This window comes from Mustela lutreola, chromosome 1 (genome assembly GCF_030435805.1).
Source record: "Mustela lutreola isolate mMusLut2 chromosome 1, mMusLut2.pri, whole genome shotgun sequence".
Lineage (NCBI taxonomy): Eukaryota > Metazoa > Chordata > Mammalia > Carnivora > Mustelidae > Mustela > Mustela lutreola.
This window is the reverse complement of record NC_081290.1, coordinates 143,852,707-143,867,910: the sequence shown is the minus strand read 5'-3', so window position 1 is coordinate 143,867,910 and position 15,204 is coordinate 143,852,707. Positions and strand designations below refer to the sequence as shown.

Below are 15,204 nucleotides of genomic sequence, written 5' to 3'. Positions count from 1 at the left end.
TAAAAATAATATTAGAATATAAAAGACTTACAAATTAGTAATTATAATTTTTAATCCGTGTTGACTTAAAGGGTAAATGCATCATACTTACCACACATCAATATTTGAAAATTTTTCAAGTATGCACTTTTAGTCTGCCTTTTCATTGTACCATCATGTCTTGTTTCAAAAAAGTAATGAATGGATTGCTTGTTTGGAGAATTTCACTACCTTAGGACACTAAGTTGGGCTTAATTTCTTAGATAGCTTAGATAGCTAGAGTCCTCTCTTTTCATATTTATTTGCCACTTGTGCTTCTTCTACAGTAAAGTACTAGTTCATGTCTTCTACCTATTTCTTTTATTGTTATGATAGTGTTATAATGTTATATTAGTTTATAAGAGATTTTTACATGTTGAGTTTTTTTTTAACACTGGGGCAGTATCGAATGTTATCCACAGTTCAACTTTTCAACTTTTAAAAAATGATGTTAGACATATAAGTAGATAACTTGCCCATATATATGAACTGAAGTCTAACCTTATCTAAACACTTGTATATGACATTATCAAAAAAGGTCTTTATACAAAAACCTTATTAAAGCAAATCAGGAAAAGGTTTTTAAATTTAAAACTAGGTTTTTAAACCTAGTTTAGTCTTTTAAACGTAACTAAAACCCAATGAAAGAAGGATTGAATATTCTGAATTGTTATCTTACACACACATACATACACACACTTATAAGTATACAAGCTACACATAATGTTAAATGTAATTTTTGTATTCACTTCCTCATGCACTAAAGAATTAGTGAAGCCCTTAGCCACACACATGTATGTAAAGAAAATGTCTCTCTCCTAGGTGGGATCCTACTCTCTTCAGGCCTGTTTTCTGTGTCAGCTGCCACTCACTTTGATCTTGGTCAGAATGATTATAACATACCTGAAGCACATGCTTAATTTTTCTATCTCTAATTGCTTAGTATAAAGACTGTGAGTACACATTCTTGGTCAATTGTATCACTGAATCTTGTCTTCCTCTCATGCATCTCTGCAAAATTTAAGTAGCAACTTCTAGTTGCCACACAATTGGTGCTCCTTTATATCAATACAGCTCAGGCTCTCTGAATCATCTCTCCGATGTGACCACATACCAATTGGCTCTACATCAGAAGGGAGTTTTAATCTAATTTTGGCTTTTTGCAGGATACTCGAATGCCTATGGTGAGCACAGCCTAAGAAAAGACTCCACTATATTTTGCAATGATCGTTCAATACTATTGTTACCAGAATGGTCTAATGTTTTAAAGTGCCTAGAACTAGGCAGACTTAGGTTTGATACTCAAAATTCAGCTATGCCATTGGATGGATCTCTAACTTTAGACAAGTTTTGTTAAATGCCTTACTTTTCATAGCTAGTAAAGATAATAATATGACTTAGAGGAATGGTACCACTTCAAATCTTCATCACCAACCCCTCTGGGTTCTCAAAGTGGCATCAAAATTCACCTATGTTTTTCTGGGCATCTCTCTTTTTGTCATTTTCTGTAGAAACTCAACCTCCTCAAACATTCAAACTCACCTTCTAAATGCTCATTCTCAGCAAATGACCTTGTCCTCCACTTTACCAAGGGAAAAACATTAGATTATTGTTATCTCAACTTCCTATCATCAATCTAAACACTCAGCAACATCCTTTGGTCCTACAACAGAGAAATATGTCTTTTTTACCTAAGGCTAATCCTGTCAGGTGTCTTATAAACACAACCCCCTCCAATATTCTTAGCCTTCTAATATGGATTATCCTCACCTCTCTTATATCATCAAGCTTCCCCTCTTATTGGATTTTGCCATAAACATTTAAATGTACTTAATTATTTTCCATTGTAAACTATTTTTCGCTATACCTCATAATGTCTCTTCGATGTTTTCACTTCCTTCTTTCCACATCACTCCAAAGAAATTTCTAAAGTTCATCCGTGAACTAACTGTTGTAAAGACAGAAAATTCTGTCTAGACCTTTATTCCTAGCAGTATGGGAGATTAGTGACTCCACCTTCTTTCTTAATACAATATTCTCCTGCCTCCAGTCAGTATCACTAATAATGATCTCAAATATACAGATGGGGTCAGAGTACAGGAAGCTATCCTTGGTCAGGGAGCTGAATCAAAATATTTAGAAAATTTTTTTCAAATTTCACATCCTCTCATCCAAATAAGCTATTATACATCCTCCATCATGTTGAAAATTACTTGTTTTAATTTATATACTTTATGTAATTTAGCTAATGAATTAGGAGTCTGTTATGTAACAGGGTATTCTACACTTTGTGAACAGATTAATGAACACAGAAGGCAAAATTCTTGTCTCAGGGAGTTACATTGTAATGGAAGAAACAGTAGTCCAATAAACAAATATCTATGTGCTGGCTGGCAGTAAGTGGTTTGAAGTCTTTTAAATAGAACAAGGAGTGACCAGACTGGATGTTACCTCTTTACAAGGCAGTATGGAGCAGATTTTTGATAATTAACAATGAGCACAGACCTGAATTAAGGGAGCCATGCAGCCACCTTTCTCAGAAATAACATGAGAATCACTGCTAAATGGGGTTACTTTAATGAGTGGGAAGGTTTTATTGTCTTCCTCAAGTATGTTAAGGTAGAAAAGAATTAAAAAACTACTGAAGAAGTCTAAATGCTTCCTTATGGCCCAATCTTCCTTCTGAGTTTTGGACCTATATATTCAACTGCCTCCCAGACATCTCAAAGATTTCCCACAGGTAATTCAAAGCCAGTGTTGGAAACTGGACTCTATTTCTTTTTCTTTCCTTCTCTCTCCGACCTGCTCTTCTTCTTAAATTCTGTATTTCACAACCATCCACCAGGATGCCCAAGACAAGACGCACAAAAATTGAGGAATTGTTCTTGACTCCTCTCTCTCCCTTATCTTTAAATCCATTCAAACCCATTGTCCTGTGTCTGTTCCATCTCTCCAGCCCTAACTCAAGTCTCTATTATCACACACCAAATTACTGAAAAAGCATACCCATTGTCCACCTTCTAATTCTGTCACCCTTGTCTCCCAATTCACTGCCCAGAGTCAGTAATCTTTCTAAAAGGCAAATCAATTAATGTCACTGATTAGCTTTAAAATCAGCCATTCCCATATACTAAGTAAAAGCATGGACTCCTTAGCATGGTTTTAAAGAACATGCTTAATCAGGACATCTGGGTGGCTCAATCAGTTAAGTGTCTGCCTTCAGCTCAGGTCATGATCCCAGGGTCTTGGGATCCTGCCCCACATGGGGCTCCCTACTCAGCAGAGAGTCTGCTTCTCCTTCTTCCTCTGCAGTTCCCCCTGCTTGCACACTCTTGCTCTCTCTCTCGCTCTCTCTTTTCTGTCAAAAAACAAACAAACAAACAAACAAACAAAAAAGCCATGCTTAATCTGACTGCTATCTCAGCTTTCTCTACTGTCAATATCCTCCCAAGCAGCTCTTGGCCCCTCAATGTTCTAGCTCACCTACGGTCATTGATTGTCTTTTACTGTTCCTACAACTCTCTCAGCCTATCAGTCTTCCTGACAAAATATAACTACCCCTCATTTTCTGGATCTCAATGTATTGGCACTATCCAACCCCCTCACCAGACACAATCTTTTGGATTAAATGGTCTTCCTAAATGCTCTAATAGTACCTAAGACTTCTTTTAATTATCTGCATGTCTCTCTAGACTATATGTTCTATGAGATCACACACCAGACAAGAAACTGGATCCAATACATAGTAAATGTTATAAAAAAAAAAATTAACTTTTCTGTTCAGTACCACCTGTGCCATGGGGACCAAGATTGGGCTCCAGGATTTTCTTATTTTGTGTGTGTGTGTTTTGAGATAATGGGAGGAAATCCATAGTTTATCAAATTTCCAAAGTGTTCCGTGACCTCCAAAAGGTTAAAAACCACTGGTTTATGCATAGTCTATTGCTATGGTAACCTTAATACTCGGATTTTTCAGAACTATTCCAAGTTTATTTATTCAACAAATATTTATTCAAAGATGATTGATTTTCAGCACTTTCTTGTTGCAAATGTGAGCTCTTCAAATGCCCTAGAATTTCAGTATTTGGGGCAAATAGAAAATGAATACATTAATTTAAGACTGAAATTTAAAATTTTAAACTATAAATATTCAGAGAAAAATACTGAAATTATGTAAAAGCTCAGAGGAATCACAATGGGAAAAAATACTATTTTTATACCTTAACTGGTTTTTTAAATACCACTATTACTTATTCCCAAATACATGCAAACAAACAACACAGAGTTTTTAAAAGGAAAAGGACACTTGGAATGATGGAAATAAATAACATTGACAGTCAAATGCAATGACATCTGTGGTACCCTTATGACTGATATGATAGTTCAGTGGTGCTTCATTATTTCTAAATAAACCCAAACTGGAGTATTTCACAGGAAATTATGGAAATTGTATAGTCTCTTGAGGTAATTCAAAGAGACTTTCTAGTAGACACTGTCCACAACTACCAGCTCTGAAGTGGCAGCCAAACAATGTGACCATGGAAGTTTTCTAGCAGAGGGATTGCCATGGTGCTGACAATTACCCAGTGATTTGCTGTGCAGCTGCTAGAGCAGAAAGTCTATCAAGAATTCCCCCAAAAAACAACCCTGCACATAGGCACAGTCCTGGAACCTGACAATGTATGCATTACAAGCCTCCTGCACTAGCTGTTCAATGGTAGACAAAACAACATTAACCATACAAACAAAGCAGCCATTCAACATAAAAAGCACCACACCAGTGATAGAATAAAAAAGCAAAGAAACGATCATAAAAATTTTATAACCAAATCAAAGTCAATAATATAGTTTATATTGGCCCCAACTCTTTGAACATGCTTCCCATTTTTTTTTTATTTAAAATTCTACCTCTACATAGAAATTCAACATTTCCTTGTCAGTATCCCTTTTTCACCATTATTTTGGACCCATTCTTGATCTCTAAGTTTACTAGGCTTGTTTTTCTCCCAGAGGTGATATATGACTCTACAATTCTCTTCAATAGCAGAAAATGATATAATTAAATTAAATCATAATATAAATGCACAATCATACATATATCATATACATGTGATACATAATATATATTATATAATATATACTGTTTCATATACTTAAATACATACATCCACATTATTTCTCTTTATATATAAAAGAGAATCATTAGAGTACCCTGATAAATTTCTATAACTATGAATTAATTTATCCATTCAGTAGATACTTGTTGAATACTTACCATGTACCAAGCACTATTCTAACCTTTTGAACACAGAAACAAACAAAACAGAAACCATGTAAATGTAAAGAAATAACTAAGTAAAAAAGAAAAAAGCAGAAAAAAGTGCAAATAGTTAAAATAATAGGATTGTATATTGTGTGTCAAAAAGCAATGTGGTGCTAAAAATTTGAAGATAACAAGTATGTACTCCCAAATAGGTCACTTATTGGTATTGCTTATGACAGACATGTAAATAAAAGATCATAATATAGATAACATGAGCAAAATAATAACCAAAAGAATAGAGAAATTATTTCTGCTTGATGGGCCAGGGACAATGTCTTAGCACATATAATTTTTAAAAGATCTTGAAAGATGAGTTGGAGTTTATCCAAAGATTAGGGAGGAAGAGTATTCCAGCTTAAGAGAATAGCATTAAAACATAGGATATAATAGGAAAAAATAAAGAATTTGGGCTTTTTTAGAGCACAGGGCGTTAGTGAGGAAGTATCATGGGATGAAGATGGACAGTGGGCAAGTGCCAGACCAGGGAGGTCATGTGTACTATGTTAGAGAATTCATACTTTCTCCTATAAGCAATATAGGGCCATTAAAAGAGTATAAGAAATGGAATAAGGCAATAAGAGTTTTTTTTCTTAATTGCATATATATATATATATTTTCTTAATTGCATATATAACATATTAGGGGGTAGGCTGCAAGGAGAATAATTAGGAGACAAGTGTAGTTCTCCATGTGAAGGTTGATCAATAGAACCTCTGGCAAGAAACAAAGAGAGGAAGAGCAACACAGAAATGTTATGGTGACAATCAACTGAATAATGAAGTGAGGAATTTGAAAAAGTCTAAGAAAATTCCAGGTGTAATTTGGACAATGAGTGGTGGAATAATTCATCAATATAGGTAGTGAGGAGGGGTGGTCCAAGATGTTGGCATAGGAAGATCCTGAGCTCACCTCTTCCTACAAATGCACCAAACCTATAGATACATGTGGACAATTTCCTCTGAAAAAGAAAACTAACAGAACTGTTCCTCACCACAAAGGATAAAAAGACTATATAGAGATGGGTAGGAAAACCAACAGGGCTTACATTCAAAAAAGACAAAGGCTGTAGGGAACTGAGGTTCTCTTTTTAAAAGGCTTGGCTATAGTCTCACTAATTGCAGGACCCAGCACAAAAGTAAGTTTGAAAAGCACCTGGACCACACGTGAAAGGAATTCATTTGCTAGTCTTAAGACAAGGGGCAGGGGACAGCTGGGACTCTCTTCAGAGATGGACACACTAGCAAATGCCATTTTTGCACTCTCTCCAATCTGGCTAGCATAGGCAGGTATGTGCAGATTTAGTGCTAACCTGTTGTCTTGCTAAGGCTGGCATGGGTGAATGGTGGTGACACTGGCTGGGGCCCATGTGTGTGAGCAGTCACAACATTCTCCCAGTCCCTTGCTAAAGCCTGTGACCTGGCTGGGGCCAGCAAGTGCAAGTGATCATGACATTCTCCCACTCTCTTGCTAAAGCTAGCAGGCACACACAAACAAAACATTCTCCTACTACAGCTCTAAGGCCACAGGCATATGCAAACAAAGAATTTTCCTACTGCCTTGCTGAAGCCAGTGAGTGTGCCCTGCCCCCTACACTCTTCACGTGCCTTGCTAAAGTCAGAGGGTGTGCACAATCCACACAGATGATGCCTGTTGGTTGCCTGGCCTTAGTGGTCAAGAGGGTTCACCTTCTTAGGCTGCACAGTACTTCCATTGGAAAGAGCTCTTGGCAAACTACCTCCCACAGAACCACAGTCAGCAGACTGAAATACACCCCCAATTTTCCTGTAGAAATGGGACTCTGTGACTTACTCGTCACAGAGCTTCAGCTTCAGTCTAAAGGATAGGCTTCAGGTTTGCAACACATCTAGAGTCTACAGAAGCGCTCTCAGGGAATATAAGCTGGGCAACATCAGCCTTGCACACTTCTCTGGCCTCACTATTCCTCAACAATAATTCCTAGAAAAGAAGATTATATATTTAACCTGGAGCTCCAATTTTGCAACTATCACTCAGAGGAATCCTCTAGATTTTCTGATCTGGGGGTCAGTAGGATTTACAGTTGTAGCCCCACAGGACTGTATAATTGAATATTTTTAAAGCTACTGCCTGAGGGTATGGCTTCTAGTCAGCCTGAAACCTGGTACTAAAGGAGATCCCTCTCCTTGGGACACTGGCAGGACTTGGCACACCTCAGTAATAGGTACCTATCAAAAATTAATCAGTCTGCTTTCACAATCACAAAGGTTCAAGAAACAACTAAGAGCTAAAGCTCTTAGTTGAATGAGAAGTTTTATCACCTACACAAGGCTAAAGGTAACTGTTTCACTTAATACACAGAAACAGAGAGTCAAGTAAAATGAGGAGAAAGATGAGTATGTTCCAAATAAAAGTACAAAATAAAACCTCAGAAAAAGATCTAAATGAAACAGAGTTAAGGCATGGTCCCCCTCTATACCCATTTTATTGAGAGTTTTTATCATGAGCATTGAATTTCACCAAATTCTTCTTCTACATCTACTGAAATAATCATGTGATTTTTACCTTCATTTTGTTATGTGGTGCTTCATGTTGATTGATTTATGGATGTTGAAACATTCTTGCACCCCTGGAATAAAGTTCACTTGGGTCATGGTATATGATCATCTTAATGTACTATTGAATTCAGTTTTGTAATATTTTGTTGAGAATTATAGTATCTGTGTTCGTCAGGGACACTGGCCTGTGATTCTTTTCTTTTTTTTTTTTTTCCTTCTCTTCTCTCTTTTTTTCTTTTCTTTTCTTCTTTCTTTCTTTCTTTCTTTTGGTGATGTCCTTCTCTGACTTTGGTATCAGTATCAAAAATTTCAATTTTTTGGAAGCATTTGAGAAACACTATTACTGTTTATTTAATACCTATACTTCTCAAACCCTTACCAAAAAATGGAAAGAATGAACAATTCCAAACTTATTTTATGAGGCCAGTATTACCCTGATACCAAAGTCAGAGAAGGAAAAAGAAAGAAGGAAGAAGGAAAGAAGGAGGAAGGAAGGGGGGAAGGGGGAAAAGGGAAGGGAGGAGAGAAGAGGAAAGGAGAAGAGAGGGAAAGAAAAGAGAAAGAAAAAAGGAAAGGAAAGAAAAGGAAAAAAGGAAAGAAAAGAAATAACAGGCCAGAGTCCCTGATGAACACAGATACCATAATCCTCAACAAAATACCTGGAACCTGAATTCAACAGTAAATTAAGATATTCATATACCATGACCAAGTGAACTTTATTTCAGGGATGCAAGAATGTTCCAACATCCATAAATCAATCAACATGATGCACCATATTAAGGAAATGAAGGTAAAGATCACATGATCATTTCAGTAGATGTAGAAGAAGAATTTGATAAAATTCAACATTCACTTATTATAAAAACTCTCAATAAAATGGGTATAGAGGGACCATAACTCAACTAATAAAAAAGCTATATATATTTAGAGCTAACATCATACTCAGTAATGAAAGGCCAAAACCTTTTTCTCTAAGATCAGGAACAAAACAAAGATGCCCACTCTAACCACTTTTATTTAACATTGTATTGGAAGTCCTAGACACAGTACTTGGGGATGGGGAAGGAAATAAAAGGCTTCCAAATTGGAAAAGAAGAAATAAAATCATCACCATTTGCAGATGACATGATACTACATATAAAAAAACACAGACTCAACCAAAATACTGTTAGGTTTAATAAATGAATTCAGTAAAGTTGTAGGCTATAAAATCAATATATATAAATATGTTTCTTTATAGTAATAACAAGCTATCAGAAAGAGAAATTTAAAAAAGAATCTTATTTACTAGTGCATCCAAAAGAATAAAATACCTAGAAATAAATTTGTTTTGTTTTGTTATGTTTAATTGTTTTTTTTTAATTTTTTTATTTTTTATAAACATATATTTTTATCCCCCGGGGTACAGGTAAGTGAATCACCAGGTTTACACACTTCACAGCAGTGACCATAGCACATACCCTCCCCAATGTCCATAACCCCACCCCCCTTCCCCCAGCCCCTCGCCTCCCAGCAACCCTGAGTTTGTTTTGTGAGATTAAGAGTCACTTATGGTTTGTCTCCCTCCCAATCCCATCTTGTTTCATTTATTTTCCTACCCCCTTAACCCCCATGTTGCATCTCCACTTCCTTATATCAGGGAGATCATATGATAGTTGTCTTTCTCCGCTTGGCTTATTTCGCTAAGCATAATACCCTCTAATTCCATCCATGTCGTCACAAATGGCAAGATTTCACTTCTTTTGATGGCTGCATAGTATTCCATTGTGTATATATACCACATCATCTTTATCCATTCATCTGTTGATGGACATCTAGGTTCTTTCCATAGTTTGGTTATTGTAGACATTGCTACTATAAACATTCGGGTGCATGTGCCCCTTCGGATCTACGTTTGTATCTTTAGGGTAAATACCCAGTAGTGCTATTAGACCCTCAACTCTATGGTCAACTAATCTTCAACAAAGCAGGAAAGAATGTCCAATGGAAAAAAGACAGCCTCTTCAATAAATGGTGTTGGGAAAATTGGACAGCCACATGCAGAAAAATAAAATTGGACCATTTCCTTACACCACACATGAAAATAGACTCAAATGGATGAAGGACCTCAATGTGAGAAAGGAATCCATCAAAATCCTTGCGGAGAACACAGGCAACAACCTCTTCGACCTCAACTGCAGCAACATCTTCCTAGGAACATCACCAAAGGCAAGGGAAGCAAGAGCAAAAATGAACTATTGGGATTTTATCAAGATCAAAAGCTTTTGCACAGCAAAGGAAACAGTTAACAAATTCAAAAGACAACTGACAGAATAGGAGAAGATATTTGCAAACAACATATCAGATAAAGGGCTAGTGTCCAAAATCTATAAAGAACTTAGCAAACTCAACACCCAAAGAGCAAATAATCCAATCAAGAAATGGGCAGAAGACATGAACAGACATTTCTGCAAAGACATCCAGATGACCAACAGACACATGAAAAAGTGCTCCATATCACTCGGCATCAGGGAAATACAAATCAAAACCACAATGAGATATCACCTCACACCAGTCAGAATGGCTAAAATTAACAAGTCAGGAAGTGACAGATGCTGGCGAGGATGCGGAGAAAGGGGAACCCTCCTACACTGTTGGTGGAATGCAAGCTGGTGCAACCTCTCTGGAAAACAACATGGAGGTTCCTCAAAATGTTGAACCTAGAAATAAATTTAACCAAAGAGATAAAAGAACTGTATTTTAAAAACTAAATGACACTGATGAAAGAAATCAAATATGATTAAATATAAAAACATACTATACTCATGGATTGGAAGAATTCATATTGCTTTTTGTTTGTTTGTTTGTTTGTTTGTTTGTTTATTATGTCATGTCACCACACAGTACACCATTAGTTTTTTTTTTTTTTGTAGTATTAAGATGTCCATACTCCCAAAGTCATCTGCAAATTCACTGCAATCCTTATAAAAATATCAGTAGCATATTTTTACAGAATTAGAATAAACTAAAATTTGTATGGAACCAAACCAACTCCAAATAACAAAGACAATCTCGTAAAAGAACAAAGCTGGAGGTATCATGTTCCAGGAGTTCAAACTATGCTACAAAGCAACAGTGATCAAAACAGACACATAGATCAATGGAAGAGAATAGACAGCCCAGAAATAAACCCTCACTTATAAACTCAAGTAATCTATGATAATAGTAATCTATAATAATAAAGTAATCTATGATAAGAATATAAAATGAGGAAAAGACAGGCTCTTCAATAAATGATGTTGTTAAAACGGGACAGCTACATGCCAAAGAATGAAACTAGTTCACTTTATTACACACAAACAAGAATAAACTCAAAATGGGGCGCCTGGGTGGCTCAGTGGGTTAAGCCACTGCCTTCGGCTCAGGTCATGATCTCAGAGTCCTGGGATCGAGTCCCGCATTGGGCTCTCTGCTCAGCAGAGAGCCTGCTTCCCTCTCTCTCTCTCTGGCTGCCTCTCCATCTACTTGTGATTTCTCTCTGTCAAATTAATAAATAAAATCTTTAAAAAAAAAATAAATAAAAAATAAATAAAAATAAAAAAAAAGAATAAACTCAAAATGTATTAATGGCTTAAATGAGTCCTTAAAACATAAAGCTCATAGAAGAAAACACAGGTAGTAAGCTCTTGAACATTGGTCTTAGCAGTAATTTTTTAGATCCGTCTCCTTAGGCAAGAACAACAAGAGCAAAAATGTACAAATATGACTATCTCCAACTAAAAAGCTGTTGCACAGGAAAAGGAACCATCAGCAAAATGAAAAAACAACCTAATGAATGGCATAAATTATTTGCAAATGACATATTAGATAAGGATTTGACATTCAAAATATATAAAGAACTCATACAACTAAATATTCTTAAAAACCCAATTTAAAATATAGGCAGAGTTGTTTTCCCAAAGAAGACATACAAATGCCTATAGGTACGTGAAAAGCTGCTCAATATCACTAACCATCAAGGAAATGCAAATTGAAACCACAATAAGATATCACCTCACATGTGTCATAATGGCTACTATCAAAAAGATAAGTAATAACAAGTATTGGTGAAGATGTGGAGAAAGGAAAACCTTTGTGCATTACTGTCAGGAATGTAAGTTGATACAGGTACTATGGAAAACAGTATAAATGTCCTCAAAAAATTAAAAACAGAACTACTATACAATCTAGCAATTCCACTCTTGGTATTTTTTGAAGAAAATTAAAACACTAATTCAAAGATATATGCACCTTTATGCTCAATGCAGCTTTATTTACAATAGCCAGGATATGGAAGTCACATAAATGTCATCAATAGATGAGTGGATAAAGATGTGATAGTTGATGGTAGATAGATAGATAAATAGATAGGTAGATGATAGATAGATAGATAATAAATAGATGATAGATACGATGGAATATAATTCAGCCTTAAAAAGGAATGAGATCTTGCCATTTTCAACATGGTTGGATCTAGAGGGTATTATGCTATGTGAAATAAGTCAGGCAGAGAAAGACAAATATTATATGATTACACTTAAATGTGCAATCTATAACAAAACAAATGAACTAACAAAACAAACCATAAACATATTCATAGATCAAAGAATTAATGGTTGTCAGACAAAATAGATCCTAGATATTTATTTTTAAAAAGTTAAGATTGCTGCTTATGCAAGTTGCTCAGGGGTGTTGTGTGTGTGTGTGTGTGTGTGTGTGTGTGTGTGTGTGTGTAATTCTTTTTGAGTTGAATATGCATGCTATACAAGAGTATCTAGGAGTGTGGGAAGTGGAAGAAAATTGTTTTATGTGGACAACGAACAGTAAAAAAGTGAAACAAAATTAGTGAAAGGACAGGGGGTTCTGACTTTAGAATCCAAGTGGTCCCAGAACTATTGGGTCAAGAATACACTGGGCCTTTTGTTCAGATTCTCCGGTTTGACCAAATCTGAAACTGTCAGCAGAGTAGATAATTCGTAACATTTTCTCAATGAAAAGAATGTAGTCAGAAATTTATCATAGATACATTGACCAGATTATTATTCAAAACTTGATTAATATCTACATAAGAAAATTTGTGCACATTATATTTAACACATGCTTTACCTTGATCATTATTCTCTGCAATCTTTTGCGTTCAAGCCATCCTCTGACATAGGCTTGCATGATGGTGATCATTCTAACTACTTTTTTGTTATTTATGAGTTTGGTCCTTTCCCGGAACACTTGGAAAATTTCTATGTGTGGTCCAATCCTTTTAACTTTATTGTCGAGTTTGCCACTTTTACTTAGAATAGACTTCAGCCTAAAAATAAAATATAAAAGTTTCTTATTATAGTTAATAAGAAAATAATCACTTCTGAAAAGTCTTAAATTCATTTCAATCATAAATGTATTAAAATAGGAAATGTATTATATTTTGTACATAGATTTCATAGATCACCTGGACATGTCAATAGGACTCTCCAAAGAAGTTTGAATATGCCAGAATCAATATAACATATATAAAATGAACCTTGTGAAGAAAGGAAATCCAAAAGAAAGCAAATTTGTCAAAGTTTATCTGTAACTATTCAAAAGTCGGTTATGATATTTAGGAACAAAATATTTTCATATGACAAAGGAGGTTAGTCAAAATAACTTTCCTATCTCAGAAGCTATTTTATTTATTTATTTTTATTCATTTTTATTTTTTATTTTTTATTTTTATTTTTATTTTTTTAAGATTTTATTTATTTATTTGACAGAGAGATCACAAGTAGGCAGAGAGGCAGGCAGAGAGAAAGAGAGAAGCAGGCTCTGTGCTGAGCAGAGAGCCTGATCCGGGGCTCAATCCCTTCACCCTGAGATCATGACCCGAGCCGAAGGCAGAGGCTTAACCCACTGAGCCACCCAGGTGCCCCTCAGAAGCTATTTTAAATTGAAAACTACATCAGAATAATTTGGCACTGATACTCTGCTTACCAATCATCTGAAAAATGATCTTAACAAAGGCTCTCAATTGAAATGCATGGTGATATGTTGTTAAGGTCATGGACTACGGGATCACAGGAGCAGGCAACTATAATGGAAACCATGACAAGCCCTGACATACTGAGGTGGATGGCCCTTGAAGTGATGATAAATATATGAGAATACTATAGACTTTCTACTATAGACAGCCAGACTGCAATCTTGCTAATCTTGTGTCTGCTTTTTTCGTTTATACATGTTTTATTTTTTAACATGGTAGTCAGTTTTTTCTAAGCCATCTAAAGGTCAAAGGCTAGTTTCCTTACAACTTTTAGCATATAAAACATTCTTTTTTTCTTCTTAATTTCTTTTGTTTCTGTAAGTTTCACAGCTGAAATTCCAAGGAGATGCCCATATGTATTCAAACACCAGAACTGGGTCTTGCCCTAAAAAAGACTATATAGATCTCTGGATCCTAGGCCCCACTTTCTTGATTCTCAGAGTGAGTATCATGGCTCTGTTTCTGCATTTATTCCCCCTCTGAGTTTACTCTGATGTCTGAAGTCGGCTGTTCTCAAGGAGTCCTATTCTACTTTGTACAAACGACATTATTTTTCTTTCCTTGGTGACTGAAATGTTGCGAGTCTGATTTTGATTATTTCACCAGCCATCTAGTCTGTTTGGTGGTAAATGGTGGATGACAGAGAATCCCAGCTCAGTCTTTTTCATTTGTCTTTATTGTGAGTCTTGAAGCTTATGATATGCCTTGTATTACATGTTGTTTGAATACCAGTAAAGCCAAAAATATTTGAGACAATTTTGTTCCCACTGGAATGAAGATCAGCTCCATATCAAGAGACTTTCATAACAAGTATTCCTCAGAGAACTTCTTCCTACTCCCAAGTAACCACACCTGAGGAGAGAAATTTGCTCAGGCACAGAAAACTGTGTTCCACATTTATTTTTAACCTATAGCTAAAGATGTAGAACTAAGGCTATTCATTCTCTTTGAACTTGTGTGTATAAATGAAAAAAAGTCCTTACTCTCCTTGCAAAGGAAAAGTTAACTTTGTACAATGTTCTTGTAACTGTAGCTCTTTTCTATCTATTACTGGTTCTTTCTCTCATCCTCTCTCCTGAGAAAACTTTTTTAGATTGAGTCAAAACTATATAATTTTGTGTTCTGCAGAAATATTCTATTTAGACAAAGCTACCAGAAAAGGCAAAGAAAATAATGGAAAACATTCAGTTTGTTTGTTTAAATTAAAATTGATTTTGAATAGCTTTAGAAGAGAGCTCTGCCTTCTAAGAGGATTCTTGTTTGGTTAATATATTAATTTTTATGAATGGGTCTTGATG

At 35.6% G+C, this 15,204-nt stretch overlaps 1 protein-coding gene across 1 annotated transcript in view; it reads right to left on the bottom strand.

Moving 5' to 3' along the window:
• Positions 1-15,204, bottom strand: part of IQCM (IQ motif containing M) — a 430,351-nt gene that overhangs the window by 193,438 nt on the left and 221,709 nt on the right. The window contains exon 11 of the mRNA XM_059165439.1: positions 13,000-13,198. Coding sequence (XP_059021422.1) covers positions 13,000-13,198 — 199 coding nt within the window. The remainder of the gene's footprint in view (positions 1-12,999; positions 13,199-15,204) is intronic.